The 16,215-nt window shown below is 49.3% G+C and overlaps 1 protein-coding gene across 1 annotated transcript in view; it reads right to left on the bottom strand.

Moving 5' to 3' along the window:
• Positions 1–16,215, bottom strand: part of LOC119385532 (uncharacterized) — a 65,546-nt gene that overhangs the window by 7,667 nt on the left and 41,664 nt on the right. The window contains exons 2-3 of the mRNA XM_049414013.1: positions 13,708–13,843; positions 10,418–10,557 (exon numbers count right to left, since the gene is read on the bottom strand). Of these exons, the coding sequence (XP_049269970.1) occupies positions 10,418–10,557; positions 13,708–13,843 (276 nt within the window). The remainder of the gene's footprint in view (positions 1–10,417; positions 10,558–13,707; positions 13,844–16,215) is intronic.

Raw genomic sequence — 16,215 nt, 5'->3', positions numbered from 1 at the left:
CGCGAAACATGCACAATTTCAACAGGTGGCGGACTTGACGAATTGAAGTGCAACGGCGCAAGCTCGTAATTCACGTCGCTAACTTGACGCAGAACTTGGTAAGGTCCTGAGTAGCGGGACAGTAGTTTCTCAGAGAGCCCTACACGGCGACATGGTGACCAAAGGAGTACCCAATCACCTTGGGCAAACTTCATATGACGATGACGTTGGTCATAGCGGGCTTTTTGAATATCCTGCGACGTGGTGAGACGAGATCGGGCGACTTGACGAGCCATGTGAGCCCGGTCAATGGCGTCGTGAGCGTACATTGTAGTACATGGCGCGGAAGGCAAGACGGTGTCAAACGGCAATACGGGGTGGCGACCATACAAAAGATAAAAAGGGGAAAATCCCGTGGTGTCATGTCGAGAGGAATTATACGCAAAAGTCACATAAGCCAACGTGGCGTCCCAGTCGCGATGATCTTGAGAGACGTACATCGAAAGCATCTCCGTGAGTGTGCGGTTAAGACGTTCAGTAAGACCATTAGTTTGCGGGTGGTAGGCAGTTGACAGCTTGTGCTCTGTGGCGCAAGATCGAAGGAGGTCGTCGACAACTCTGGACAAGAAAGAGCGGCCGCGGTCCGTCAGGAGCTGGCGGGGTGCACCATGGAGGAGGATGACGTCGTGAAGAAGAAAATCCGCGACGTCAGTGGCGCAACTAGTTGGCATGGCCTTCGTGATGGCGTAACGTGTCGCATAATCTGTAGCGACGGCGATCCACTTATTTCCCAGAGTCGTCGTCGGAAAAGAGCCAAGCAGGTCAAGGCCGACGCGATAGAATGGTTCAGAGGGAACTTCAATTGGTTGGAGAAATCCAGCAGGCGGCAGAGGAGGCCTTTTCCGGCGTTGGCATAGGTCGCAAGTAGCAACATAACGACGCACAGAGCGGTATAGTCCAGGCCAGAAGAACCGACGTCGCACGCGGTCGTATGTGCGCGTAACTCCGAGATGTCCCGCCGTCGGTGCGTCGTGAAGTTGTTCAAGGATGACAGGCCGTAGATGGCGAGGAACGACAAGCAGGAGCTCAGGGCCTTCAATGCTGACGTTGCGGCGGTAGAGGATGCCGTCATACAGCACGAACATACGGAATGTGGCGTTGGTGCTGCCAGACTGGACGGCGTCGATGATAGCGCGCAATGACTCATCCCGACGTTGTTCGGTGCGCATATCGCTCACGTCAGTAAAAGCCATTACGCAGCTGTCCGGATCATGTGCAGCGGGGTCAGGAGGATCCACCGGATGACGTGAAAGACAGTCTGCATCCTTGTGCAAACGTCCAGACTTGTACGTGACTGTAAACGAAAATTCCTGGAGCCGCAAAGCCCAGCGACCAAGACGTCCGGTCGGGTCCTTCAGAGAATTGAGCCAGCAGAGAGCGTGGTGGTCCGTAACGACGGTAAACATGCGGCCGAATAAGTATGGGCGGAACTTGGCGACAGCCCAGACTAAAGCCAAGCACTCTCTTTCGGTGATGGAATAATTTCTCTCGGGAGCAGAGAGCAGGCGACTGGCGTACGCTATCACGCACTGTCTACCGTGCTGCCGTTGAGCGAGAACTGCGCCGATACCGTGCCCGCTTGCGTCGGTTCGGACTTCTGTTGGAGCAGATGGATCAAAGTGGGCAAGTATGGGAGGAGTAGTCAAGAAGCCGATGAGAGCGGTGAACGCTTGAGCCTGCTCAGGGCCCCATGAGAATGTGGTATCCTTCTTCAGCAGATCTGTTAGTGGCCTAGCAACATCGGCGAAGTTGTTCACGAAACGGCGAAAGTAAGAGCAGAGGCCGATGAAGCTCCGCACGTCAGAAGTAGAGCGAGGCACAGGAAAGCTGCGAACGGCGCGAATCTTTTCAGGATCTGGTTGCACGCCGTCAGCGTTCACAAGATGGCCTAGTACGGTAATCTGACGGCGGCCAAACTGGCATTTCTTGGAATTCAGTTGAAGCCCGGCCGTTCTGAATACTGCGAGAATTGCGGCGAGACGCGTGAGGTGGCTGTCGAAGGTGGAAGAAAAGACAATCACATCGTCAAGGTAACAAAGACAAGTAGACCACTTGTAACCGCGCAGTAGAGAGTCCATCATCCGTTCGAATGTCGCAGGGGCATTGCATAGGCCAAAGGGCATGACCTTAAACTGGTATAGGCCATCAGGTGTTATGAAGGCAGTCTTCTCGCGGTCCATTGCATCGACAGAAATCTGCCAGTAGCCGGACCGAAGATCAATAGACGAGAAGTATGTAGCTCCGTGCAGACAGTCCAACGCGTCATCGATGCGTGGTAGCGGGTATACGTCTTTTCGTGTGATCTTGTTCAAGTGGCGATAGTCAACGCAGAAGCGCCAGCTACCATCTTTTTTCTTTACAAGGACGACAGGGGAGGCCCAAGGACTGTCGGAAGGTTCGATGACACCTTTGCTGAGCATTTTTTCGACTTCCGTTTGGATCACTCTGCGCTCAGTGTGGGAGACACGATAGGGGCGCCGACGAATAGGACTCGCATCACCGGTGTTTATACGGTGCTGAACGACGGATGTTTGGCCTAGAGGTCTGTCGTCAAGATCAAAAATGTCACTGTACGACGCGAGAAGGCGACGGATGTCATTGGCCTGTGCAGGGTTGAGGTCTGGTGCAATCATCTTCGAGAAATCATCCGGGAAGGAAGATGAGCTGTTAGTCGCAGTAGGCGTAAGTAAATCAGTCTCTGTGCTGAGAGTTGCAATTTCAAATTCGTCAGCATCAGAAATGTTGGCCAAGAACATGCCACGGGGAAGTACTTGAGGGCACAAGCTGAAGTTTAGAAGTGGTAGCGAAGTACGGTTGGCGGTGACAGTCACGAGTGTATGTGGAATGGCGACGTTCCGGCTCAAAAGAACGTCAACGAGGGGATAGAGGACGTATTCACCGTCGGGAACCTGCGGCTCTGCGGTCAAAACGACGTAGGTGACTGCCTGAGGTGATAGACGCACATCTTGAAGAGAGCACAGTCGCGGTGGTGTAGTGTTAGGAGCAGCGACTATCTGAGGCAGTTCTAGCTGAAGGACGCCGGTAGCGCAATCGATGAGAGCAGAATGATCCGATAAAAAGTCCAGTCCAAGGATAACGTCATAAGGGCAGCGGTCAATCACGGCGAAGATGAATGAAGTAGGTTGGTCGACTATACTTAAGCGGGCAGTGCACAGACCAAGAACCAACGGCGTGCCGCCATCGGCCACACGGAGCACCTGCGTAGCTGCTGGTGTGAGTACTTTCTTTAAACGTTTGCGTAGGCTTGAACTCATTACCGATATGTTCGCTCCAGTGTCGACAAGTGCTTGGACAGGTACGCCGTCTACTTTAACGTCAATGACACTTCGTCTAGTGGGTACAGAGAGAGGATTTGCTGCCGTAGTCGTCGATGCAGCACCACCTCCGGGGGCTGCGCTTCTTAGTTTTCCGACATGGTGCGGCCGAAAGCCACGGGGGACGATAGACGCCGTGGCTGTGGCGAACGGGACGATGGGCGACGTGTATGCGGCGAACGAGATTGGTGTCCACGTGGCGAAGGCGAGCGGCTGTACCAAGTGTTCCTAGCGGCGTTGTCAGCGGCGTTGGTCTCGGGAGCGGGAGAAAAATGGTGAGCATTACCGTCAAAACGGGTCATATTGGTCGTTGCACGAGGTACTGAGGACCATGTGTTGCGGCAGTAACGAGCAATATGTCCAACGCGGTGGCAGGTGAAACATATTGGGCGGTCATCTGCAGTTCGCCACTCAGCCGGGTTGCGAGAACGTGCAGAGAATCGTCGGTTTGAGAAGGACATAGCAGAAGGACGTTCGCTGACTCTGGGCGTGGCAACAGAACACACGGAATGCACTCCGATATTTTCCAGCTCCTGACGAACGATGGCTTGAACGAGAGGAACGGTAACAGGGGCATCGGTGCTGCGTGAATAGAATGCGGAGGGCGCCATCGCTTCCAGTTCACGACGAACAATTCGTGTAAGGTCTTCCGGCGGCGAAGAATGTTGCGGTGTCGACTGGTCTTCACACGTCGACGTGGCAGCGGTGTTTGGAAGTCTGGCGAACGGTTGGAGAATGCGGCGGCTTTTTGCTTGTTCGAACTGACGACACTCCTTGATGATCGAATCCACGGTAGAGCAGCCTTTGCACATCAGGAGGTTGAATGCGTCGTCGGCGATCCCCTTCAGCACATGCCCGACCTTCTCAGCTTCCGTCATGTCATTGTCGGCCTTTCGGCAGAGAGCCAGCACGTCCTGAATATAGGAGAGGTATGATTCCGTGGAAGATTGGGCACGGCAGGCCAATTCCTTTTTGGCGGCGATCTTACGGCCGGCGGGTTTACCAAAGACCTCTCGCAACTTTTCTTTGCATCGGTCCCAGCTAGTAAGTTCTTCTTCGTTGTTTTCGAACCACACCTTTGCGGTGCCCCTCAAGTAAAACAACACATTGGCCAGCTGAAGTGTGGGGTCCCATCTGTTCGGTACACTCACGCGTTCAAACATGGCCAACCAGTCTTCAACGTCGACGCCATCGGTCCCACAGAACGTACCGGGATCCTTAGGTGGTACGAAAACAAGTGGTGGGGACGGCGACGTTGATGGAGACAGCGACGTTGATACGGAAGCCTCAGCGTTAGCCATGGTTGGGAGGGCGATGCGACGTCCGCTGCGGAGCTCCGTTGCCTGCTGCAGTACCCCGCACCTCCACCAATATGATACGGGGTTGTTTTGGTATATACAATGTATATTTACAAAGAAGAATTGGTAGACGAGTCAAGCTGGCTGACCAGCACACTCGCGCGCCAGTCGGGCTGTCCAGCACTTCGTCTTCCTTCACTTCATCTCCGTAACAATATCTTTTCATAGATGCTAACCCATGCCCAGAACGCAAAGCCTACACTGCGGTCGCAATTGATGCGACTGGTACGTGCATTTAAGGGACCTGAAACGGCTTCGACGATTTTGTATAAACACATTGAGCCGGTAAAGCAAGTCGTAAGGATCACCTGCAGACTGATTTAAGCTCTCTGCGTCAACTGTGTAAGTTATTACAAGATCGCAGCCAAAAGAGTTTTAATCTTCCCGCTTCCTTTCTACCTAGCATTGTTCCATGACACGTAGCACAGGCGACCAATCTAGTTGGATATGTCCAGCCCACGTTACTGAACCTCCGATGGACAGCGAGCGCCATATGCCTGGGTTACAACGAAGTCCACGATGACGTGAGCCTTGCCATAGTGTTTATCTCGAGGTTTCTTTTCTCTGACGTCATGAATTGCGCTAGCTGCGTTGTGTGCTTCAAATCTAGCGGCTGGTAAATTGTAAAGCTGCGACACCGTGTAAGGCATGTATAGGACAACTGGCTAGCGGTGCCGCTGCAGTGAGCGTCGGGCTCTCGCCATCCGAACCACGCCAGGATCCATGCATCTGTGGCTGTAACTTCACCCCTGAAGAAACGCCCAAAATGCCCAAGGCTACGATTGTCGGCGATCTCAAATACTTTTTGTTTGTTCGCACACTTGGCATCTGCGGAGCGTCGACGTAGAAGAGAATGAAGTTATAACGGCTAGTGTTGCGGCAGCTGTCGGAGCAGATCTCAACCACTCAGAGCGCTTTGTCGGCGTTGCCTGACGGCGACAGCGCGCCAACACCGACAGCGCGGCGGGCGCGCTGTGTTGATTGCGGAGGCCACGGAAACTTTCCGTCGGAAAGGGTAGCCCAGCTCAACACGTCGGGTGCGTTGCTGTCTCCAGCGATGGCCGAGCGTTCGACGAGTTAAAGGGACACTAAAGGCAAATAACAATTTATGTCAGAGTGAAAGCTCAATGTATGACAACTTCTAAAACGGCAATATTATCAACAGCAGTGCCCTACTTACCGAGAAATTAAGCTAAATGTATCACATGATGAGCGCCACGAGTGGGACATTTTCGAAGTGATCCCGATGACGTATGAGAGTCTGCCTACAATAAATCACTAGTAATCAAACTAGCAGCAATACAAAAAGAACCTTCCGTGCATCAAAAGACGTAATAAAATGCTGCTTGTTCGTTTCCGTTTGATTCATGGAAAAAAGAACCTCTGTGGCGTTGCCATGGGGAACGGCGCGCGTGATTCAAAGCTTCCGTTTTCGCCGAACTGCGCTTCGCCCGGCGCCCTGCTTCGCTCACGCGCTCGCGTCTCAGTGGTAGTTTCGGGATCGCGTACTGCCGCGTGTGTTTTGCGCGCTCGTGAAAGTCGCTCTGACAGAAAGTTCGACAAAATGCCGCATGCAACGACGCCGGCACTACGAGCCCTCAGCAGCATACCGCGATCATCGGGGCTCGCTGAATTGGAGCCCAGCGTCGCGAGCCTCGTTGTCAGGTTCTCCGTCCACATCCACTGCGGCGATTGCGGCAAGCTTCGATGGCTTCGATGGCCGTTGTTGCTTCTGTGGGTCCCACTACTTTCGCTCTGCTGCTACTAGTGTCGGCGGCCGCGCAGTAAAGGCGGGCAACGTTGGGCACGGCAGCAGTGACGTATGAAAGTCGGATTTCAGGCGGGTGATTTCAAGTGCACTAACGCGATGCGGACCACTAGAACGTGATTTTATTTCAAAATAAGCACTTCCTTGGCATAAAACTAGCACTACGAGGTTTCTCGACCGCTATTTCAACAATCAACGTCGACTTTACCTTTAGTGTCCCTTAAGGAGGCAAGGCAGTGGTGAGAAGGAGGGTAACCATATTATTGCCCGTAGCTGCCTTGATACAAGGTGCATCGCTTAATTTATGGTGCGAAAGATTTCATGATTCTGTAGCCTAAACGCTGAGAACATTTCAAAAACCGTTTCAGGGTTCCTTTAACACGTGCGCAATCACTACCAACAAGATAGAGGAAGCTGAGGAAATAGCCATGGCTATCACCTCCAACAAACACAAATCCATACTGAGCGAGTCAGAAGTACATATCAGGAATTTCGCCCAAGGAGAGATTCCATAACAAGCCTTTAGAATCCCAATTAACAGCCAAGAACCAGCCAAAGTAGACGAACCTCAGTACCTAACAATGTTTCCGGCGCACACAGAGCCTGATACCACCAACCTGAACAAGATGACCCACGAGTTGTCGAAAATTAAACCACCGCTCAACCCAATTGGACTCAACGATAGACTTGCAAGCTACGCAGAATACACACAACACTACGGAGAGGCAAGGCGCGTCTTCCCCGCGCTCCACACAAATCTAGACACAAAACTGGCGGCGGAATACCGACAGTTAAAAATGCCTACCAAAACCCCGTGCACCTCCCCAGGAAGTACCCACACCTATAACGCACAGCAAATGGAAACTATGCAAAGCCGAAAAGGCTTCATACAAACATATACTGTGGGAATGTCCCAACGTATCAACGAGTTATCCTAAGGCTCTCCAGGAGCGCTCGCGGATAGCGCTGCTCAGCTCGGAGGTCGAAGACCAAGAATGGGCCGTCCAGCACATAGAGTTTCCAACAATACTTACTAGAGGGTGGTGGTTCTGCAGTCTGCTTGCTATATTACAAATGGAGGAAGTCATTTCTTGTGCAGCCACTCGAAGTTGGCTAGCAGCATCGGTCCTTGATAGGGGTATTGTCTCGAGCCTGTCACCTTGAAGAGCTGATCGAGCAGCATTGTCGGCATGTTCATTGCCTATCAGGCCGCAGTGACTTGGCAACCACTGGCCAATTTGCGTCTTCAGACACCTACGGGACTACGCCAAAATGATGCCACTCTGCTTTGCCGTTTATGGCTAAGAGTGGCTTCCACAAAGTCATTCTCCTTTCGAATCCAAATGGCTGACAACCCGTTTTGTGACAGCTGTGGTAGCGAGGAGACACAACAGCACATCTTCTGCGACTATCCTCGCTACAATGCGCAGAGAAAATCCCTCGCAGTCGCTCTTCCTCGCATAGATCCCAGACCGATGACGGCAGAAACCATTCTGGAATGTCGTCCTGAGAGGTCATCGCGGGTGAAGGCGACGAAGGCAGTGCTTAACTTCTTGAAGGCATCAGACCTGCACCGGCGTTTATAGACTAACGACGTTAGCATGACTGTGAGATGTGACTTCTTGTGCGTGCGTGTTCTCCTTCTCTCTCTCTCTCTCTCTCTATCTTTATATCTCCCCCATCCCTTCCCCCAGTGTAGGGTAGCATACCGGTCCTTCTAGACTGGTTAACATCCCTGCCTTTCCTTTCTCTCCTTATCCTTCCTTACTAGAGCGAACTCTGGCGCTAGTGTCTATGGGAGCTGCAACGCATGGCGCGTCAGCCAGCATGGGAATGATGAGCAGTACACAGATTTGTCTAAACTTCGTTCTTTCGGCTCCGTTTGGCTCCGCGTCGCCTGCATCCGCTTTGTCGCAAAACAAAGTTCAGCAAAAGTCAGCAGTTCCACTTCACTACTTTAACTCTTTTAGGCTCACCAATTCAAATCTGGTCACGAAGTTCACAACGATCCATTCTTTTATCCGAAAGAAAACCAAAACACAGCAATAAACAAAGCCGCAAGTGCGTTCGAAGCCCGCAAACACGAAGACTAGGCAAATCCGTGTACTACCCATCAATCCCATGGTGGCTGAACGATCTCACCGCCAGAATCTCCTCTAGTTAATTTTAGGAAACACTATGATCCAGCAGGCCAGGGATACTATAGTCTCTAGGCCTCTACCTGAGCAGTCTAGCCGGGACCACTAAACAGCCGGATCTTGTAATAAAGTTTATTTACTCATTCACTCTCATTTATACGTTTTACGTATTGTGGTAATTTCAAATGATATAATTTATTGTTCTGTAATAAAAACTATCTGTATTAAGGCTTCTGTTCAAGTTGGCTACAACTTTGGTGATAAAATTAAATGGCATGGCGTATTTTATTGGATACAACCAAATGAATGCGACAGACAATTATGTCAAGGAAAGCACAAGCGATATTTAAAAAAAAATCCCCTTCTTTCGTTTATGGTTAATTTTGGCTACTCTTACCTTGGGTTCTGGTTCCTCTTCAAATCTACCCAACGGCAACCCTACGCAGGCGACATAGTGTGCATATGACTCCCGACAAGATCTTCAGTTATGTTGTAGCACTTCCTTTCCGTACCACTCGCTGAGGAAGGGCAGGAGAATGCGTGTTTGTGGAGGCTGGTGCAGATAGCACGAAGTTTCTAACGATTGTTGTCTAACTAGGTCCGCATTTATAGCGTGCGCTCTCAATACATAGCCTTTTGTGCCTTTTGCGCGGTGAGTTCAACGTTCCACTTACTTGCACAGTTCTGCTCTTGGAAGTGGCCACTTTTTCACTGCCGCAAGCGTTCGCCAGCAATCGCTTCTGTTTTCGCCGGCAAACATCCGTTTTATTCCTGCAACATGGATCATGTGTTAATTCTTCGACATCCCAAGAAACAGAAAAAATAAATAAAAAGAAAAGCGCGCAACAAGCACTGCGTCTTCTTTCTGTTCTCAGTATCCAGTAACCTGGCAGAGAAAGCAGACGCTATGAGACAGTGACGCTAGCAGACGACAGCGACTAAGTGGCAAAATAATAAGAGATTATGTGCTTTTTCTTTTAATCGAATGCGCGCAGACATAACCAGCGATAACATTTGTTGCAACAGTTTGGGGCTGGCACTACAAACAATTAGCAAAGTGCACAGAGGAAACAGAGGCACGAACTAGCAATGCCAACACGAACGCCATGAGGAAGCTGATTTGTTTAAGTCTCATTTTTTTTTTTTTCGTCTCTGAAACCGCTATATGCTATAGATACCAGGTAAGATGACGTGCTGCTTGGGGGCGCCTGTTTGATTCCCGCCAACGATGGCCGTATGCAAGAAAACCCGTGTACCTAGATTGAAGTGAACGTTAAAAAAATTTGAGCTAGTGTTAATTGTTCCGTATAGTCACCAGTCGTCCACTACGGCGTGCGTCATAATCATATTTCGGTTTTGGCACGTAAAAGACTTAAAATAAGTTAATTTATTGTTCGTATTTGTATAGTAGCCACCGGCTATGTTGTGGCACTCAAACTTCAAACGAAAACTGAAATTGAATTAAGTTGTTGCAGTATACTCCTGCCCGCGCTCCGTTTCTGCTGTCAGCTTACTTAGAATCTCGTCTGCCGATTAATTCTTAAGCCGTACGAAACGCTTTTAACGTTTTGCGTCCATAGTGCCTCAGGAAGTTATGTCTAATCGTAGAAATTCACACTTCAAGCTGTAAATGAGATGGACTTTGTAAAGTGTAATATAATAATAATAGTAATAATAATAAGAAGAAGAAGAAGAAAAAGAAGAAGAAGAAGACTGCCAATCCCCCAGAGTAAGTGCCATAGTGCTGAAGGAAAAACAAACAAAAGTAAAAGGACTTGCCTTGCCATGTGTGCAGTTCTCCGTCACAAACAAACTGTCGCATCGCTGTGTAGAGGTGCTTAAACTCCCGAGACGAAAGAGGTTGACGTTCCCGAACGCCTTCGTCCACTTCACACGGTGGCTTCGCTGTATACTTTGCCCTAATTAAAAATACGTTACAAGAAAGCTACGTTGAAGGACTGCAATATTTTTTCTCAACAAAAAGAAACACCGGCGTGCATGCGATATGTTTTAAACAAAAAGGTTTAATTAATAAACGTAAGCAGCGTCGAAAATTTTATGATTGTACGAAGACTTTCTTATTTTTCTCGCTTCCGGTAGACCTGCTTTCATGGGGGCTACCAAATAAATATTCACGGCGCACTCGACCAACTCATTACAAACAAACAACTTTTGCTTTCATCGAAACAGTTTCAATAATACGGAAAACAAAAAATTCAAGCAGCAAGTACTTTACATAATTAGATTACTCACGTAGTCAGCTCAAGGGCTGGTTGACATAAGCAATATTTTTCTAGCAAATTTGCGTGATTCGGATGCTTTAAGTACAATGACGTTCATAGCCACTGAACATATTCGGGGCCAACGGCGCTTTATTTTGTGCGGGTGAATCGTTTGGGAGCTTTAGAAGCGACAACTGTTAGGCTGTATATTAAAGGATGTCGCAGAAGCTCGCAGATAATGCATACCAATATACATACCAATGCATACCAATATACAATTGGTCGAGCTAATTTGAATGGCACTTGAAGGTAAAGAATATGAATATTTTCGCGTATAAGCACAGGAGAAAAAGAATAGGGCAGCTTCACACTGGTGGTGCCAAGCCTGAAGGAACAGCGCAGTCGGGCGGCCTTCCTTAGCCTACCAGCCAAGCCTAGCGTAGAGATAGCCACGTAAGTCTAGATATAGCCACATCAGCATAGAGAGGGGCAGTTAAGCCTAGGGAAGCCAAGTTGCGTATCTCTATTTCTTTCTCCCTCTATCTCCATTTCTATCCGTCTCTTTCTTTCTTTCCTTCTTTCTCTTTTCTCTCTTTCTATCTCTTCCTCTCTATCTTTTTCTCCTTCTCTTGCCCGTGGTAACGCAATCATATGGTTCCCACAAATCCTTGTGCTGCTACAGCGCTTGAATGGCCGAGTGGTTACGACGCTCGCCTTCGGACCGTAGGTACGCAGGTTCTAATCCCGCCTCGCCGAGTAATTTATTTCGTCCTGTTTATTTCTTATCATGCTCCTCTCCACTCCTCCATTCCTTCCTCCTCTCCACTTCGTCGAGCAGAGTTTTCGTTTAACGCTGGCCTTCCTTCCCGGCTCCTTGCCTTAGCACTCCTCGTCTTACTGGGCTCTCTCCCACCCCAGGCTCCAACCTTCTTCCCCACCGCTCTCCATCACTATCCTTCGCTCCGCTCTCTTTCTCTCTCTCCACTGTCATCGCTTTCCCTCGAACCTGCTGTACTCGGTAGTCATCATTGTCATCATCAGCCTGTCTACGCCCACTGCAGGGCAAAGGCATCTCCCATGTTCCGCCAATCAACCCGGTCCTGTGCTTTCTGCTGCCACGTTATACCTACAAACTTCTTAATCTCATCTACCCACCTAATTTTCTGTCTCCCCCTCACGCGTTTGCCATCTCTTGGAATCCAGTCAGTTACCCTTAATGACCACCGGTTATCCTGCCGACGTGCTACGTGCCCGGCCCATATCCATTTCTTCTTCTTGATTTCAACTATGATATCCTTAATCCCCGTTTGTTCTCTGACCCACTCTGCTCTCTTCCTGTCTCTTAAGGTTACACCTATCATTTTCCTTTCCATCGCTCGCTGCGTCGTCCTTAATTTAAGTTGAACCCTCTTTGTAAGTCTCCAGGTTTCTGCTCCGTAGGTAAGTACCGGTAACTACCTCTTCCTCTTGAGGGATAGTGGTAGACTACCATTCATGATTTGATAATGCTTGCCGAATGAGCCCCATCCCATCCTTATTCTTCTAGTTATTTCACTCTCATGGTTCGGCTCCGCGGTTACTACCTGTCCTAAGCAGACGTACTCCTTTACAACTTCCAGTGTCTCGCCACCTATCGCAAAGCGCTGTTCTCTGCCAAGATTGTTCCACATTACTTTAGTTTTATGCATATTAATTTTCAGACCTACTCTTCTACTTTCCGTGTCCAGTTCAGTAATCATGAGCTGTAATTCGTCTCCCGCGTTACTCATCAATGCAATGTCATCAGCGAATCGCAGGTTACTGAGATACTCTCCATTAACTATTATCCACAATTCTTCCCAATCTAGGGCCCTGAAAACCTCCTGTAAACCTGCGGTGAATAGCATTGGAGAGATCGTGTCTCCCTGCCGTACGCCCTTCTTTATTGGGATTCTGTCGCTTTCTTTATGGAGGACTATAGTGGCTATGGATCCGCTGTAGATTTCTTCCATTATGTTTATATAGGCTTCGTCGATGCCCTGATTCCGCAGGGCCTGCATGACTACTGATGTCTCCACCGAATCAAATGCCTTCTCGGTAGTAGGGCTTTCCCAATTCCCGTGGCGCATACCCGCCCGAGCTTTCGTGGACGCCACAGGACTTCCCTCGAGCTTAAAGAGCTACGCTGTCAATAATAATTGCTGCTTTGGTCATGCAACAGTGAGAAACAGGGGGCAAGAATAGTAATTAAGGCCGTTGCGCGTCATAAGCCGAAACACGCAGCTCTCCTTGCTCAGATTGAGGGGATACTGCATCGTTAGCTCCAAAGAACTTACAACTTCGCGTCGTGTCCCTCTTCTATACTCGTCCGTTCAGCGCTGCAGCTTGTCAATTACGAACTACCACCAACTCGCCCAAGTATCTCTTTAACCCATTACAGATTTGTAAAGGATCGGTATTCCCCTACCTATCCATCTTTAAACAAGTAACAAACGGCGGCTTGAGGCCTCCTTCGCATAATTATGTATCCGAACCTCTTGGCATACAACAGCCACTATCCAGGGCAACATGCTGATCGGTTTAGGTTATGTAAAATGAGAGCGGAACTATCGCGCAAATTATCCGCCGAGATAGCTGAGACGATAAGGTGCAGAAGTAGGTGGAAAGAAGGTCCGTGGAAAGTGATGCTATCGCAGTACGAGAGTTCAGAGCCGAAGGAATCGCTGAAGTGAGCAGTCACTTTTTTTTTTCACAAAACATATTGTCGCTAAGAGTAGTTCAATGTCACCTATGGTCTTAGTTGAGCAACAATAGAAACCAGAAAAATAATGAATTCAATCATCGGAACGAATCTTTTGCGAGCCTTACTTGCAGAAATGCCGCATGAAGTTGACGAGGTCGCCGACATCTTTTGTGTTGACACAGTCTTGCAAGTCGTCGAAGAAGTCTAGTAGCACTCTCCGGTGGCAACTCGATTGGCTGTTGAGGTCTTCTCCGGGAGAGCCTGCGATAACAGCCAAGTTCGCCGAATCAGCCTGCTTTGATATTCGTTCGTTTGTCGGTAACCTTGAAAGGCAAACTGCAAATAACTTTCCCTTCGACTAAACTTGCTACGAGCGAGCATTAGACGAATGCCACTGAAACAATATTGGCAGACCTTAAGCGCTGCTTGCCCGGTGGAGCCTAAAGACGTATGCAGGAGGTGCTTGTCGTTGTGTCGTACGACGCATCACGTCGCCTCCGAGATGTTAGGGCTTATCCTTACCTTGGAGGACATGCTAACAAGACCCGCGTGCTACATCGCATGCTTGTCATGAGTCACTTTAGGCAAGCGTTATGGGTGGCCTGCCTTTTATGGCCAGCATGAAAAACGGCTATTTTCGGGGAACTGTTCCTCACAGTTCCCCTCGCATTTCAAACATTAAATTTTGCACGGGGGCTCATCTGCATCTGTGGAGTCTGAAATTACGGTTTTTATGACGCCCGAAATTTCATTGCAGTTAGCCTTTAAGTCCTTTGCAATGACTAATTAATTCCACCCAGTGGCGTTTGCAGCTTCTCTAAATCGCGGTTGCTGTAAGCGGCTCTTGAAAGTTCACCCTGGAGTCGAGGCCTCAGCGCTGTCCAACCGCAGATGATGGTCATAACAAGTATAGTACAATGACAACCAAGAATAAAGCTCAGGAGCTTTATGCAGGACTGTATACATCTTATGGGTCGACATAATTTTGCACGTTCCCAGCGCGTGCAAAACCTTGTGCTTAGATTACGTCGCAGATGTTTGACGGTTAGTTCAGAGCGCTCTGTGGAAAAGCTAACTTTCCCGGTTAAGCCATAAAAAAGGTAGTGCTGATGGCGCAAAAGATATGAAGAACAAAAAGTGCACGTTATAAGTTCGCACACGTGCCCTTTAATTGGGCGAAAGGCAAAACTTACCAGAAATCGGCAGAAAAATCACGCGGCGAGCGCGATGTGAAATAATCGGTCCGAGGCCGGTTTTTGCACCACGCGATAGCGGAACGCCTTGCCGCTTCACGGGAAGCCGCAATTTGGCTGCGCTAGCTTATAAACGACGTGGTGCAAACATTCGGCCGTAAATTCCAAATGACGACCGAGGAGTCCGCGGCGAGTCTCCTCGGCGCAATTGCAAACTACCCGTGCTGCACGACAAAACTTGCAGCCTCCTCGAGAGCCTGATTTGGATTACGATTGCCGAGAAGACCGGAATTCGCAGAAGGTGCAGCAGCAGCGAGTCGGCGTGCCCGAATACATCTCGCTTTTGCACCGCCGGTCGAATCCGCCGCTGCTGCTGTCGGCGTGTCCACTTATGTAGCTTCTGCTTGTGTATCTGCTGAAACGACAGCTTGTAAAGGTGAAAACTATCTATTTTCCGTGTTTTGCATGCATAACTTGAATCTTGTACGAAATTAAATGGTCAGGAAACGGGCAAAATGGAGTGAATTCTTGAAGGGGTGAAGGTGGCGTCGGCGGCGGCATGCAGGAGGGGCAGAACAAGTGTGAACATTTTCGACGCGCACGAACACGCTTTTCCGGCCACTCAGGTGTTTTCGCTTTCTTTTCGCTTCTCAAGTGTCAATGCGCCTTTCGTCCTTCCTGCCACTAAGGTATTTGTAGAATTGCCCTAAGTTCTCAGGTCACTACAGGTTACTTCATTCAGATGAGCAGGCCACATCTGTCCTTAATGTGCAGAGGGAGGTTTCTTCGGGTGGGTAAGTCCCTGCACAACATGCTCCGGTGCTCATAACGAGTGAACGGCGCTTTTATATCCTTGAAAAAAAAATCAGAAAAGAGCTTGTATTCCGAGCTTGACGACAATGATCCCCGTGCCCCATTGCAGAACGTGTTTCTTCTGCTGAGCACTACAATCACTAGCTCCACTTGGGCAATGGGCACAAAACAGATTATGCTAACACTACGGTCGCTGGTAAACAGCTCACTCTGCGACGAACCAGAGCGGAAACAGCGATAAGAAAGTCGTTGATTATTACAAGCGCGCTGGAGCTCCGCGAAGTTAGTCACATCGCGCTGATTCCGCGTCGCGTCTATTGGAGGTTGTCTATCACGCAAGCTTTCGCGAGGAGCGTATGAAGAGACGCGCCGGCAGTTTTTGTCGCGTTGCATAGTCCCATACACATATATCTATCAGTTCCAGGACTTCCTTTCTTGTTTTGTTCGTACGGTTTATTCTACCAAAACAACTCCACAGCTTCTATACAAGCCGTAGGCGCATGATTGTTGATCATACATGATAGCAGCCCAGAGAAAAAAAAAGCAGCAGAGATCACCTAACGATGATTACCACAGTCAATGCGTACAGGGTTGTCGTTGAATAAGTATTTCTTAGCCACAATTGGC

The sequence above is a fragment of the Rhipicephalus sanguineus genome, chromosome 3 (assembly GCF_013339695.2).
Source record: "Rhipicephalus sanguineus isolate Rsan-2018 chromosome 3, BIME_Rsan_1.4, whole genome shotgun sequence".
Classification (NCBI taxonomy): domain Eukaryota; kingdom Metazoa; phylum Arthropoda; class Arachnida; order Ixodida; family Ixodidae; genus Rhipicephalus; species Rhipicephalus sanguineus.
Note: the sequence above shows the minus strand (reverse complement) of the source record. Positions and strands in the feature narration are given on the sequence as shown.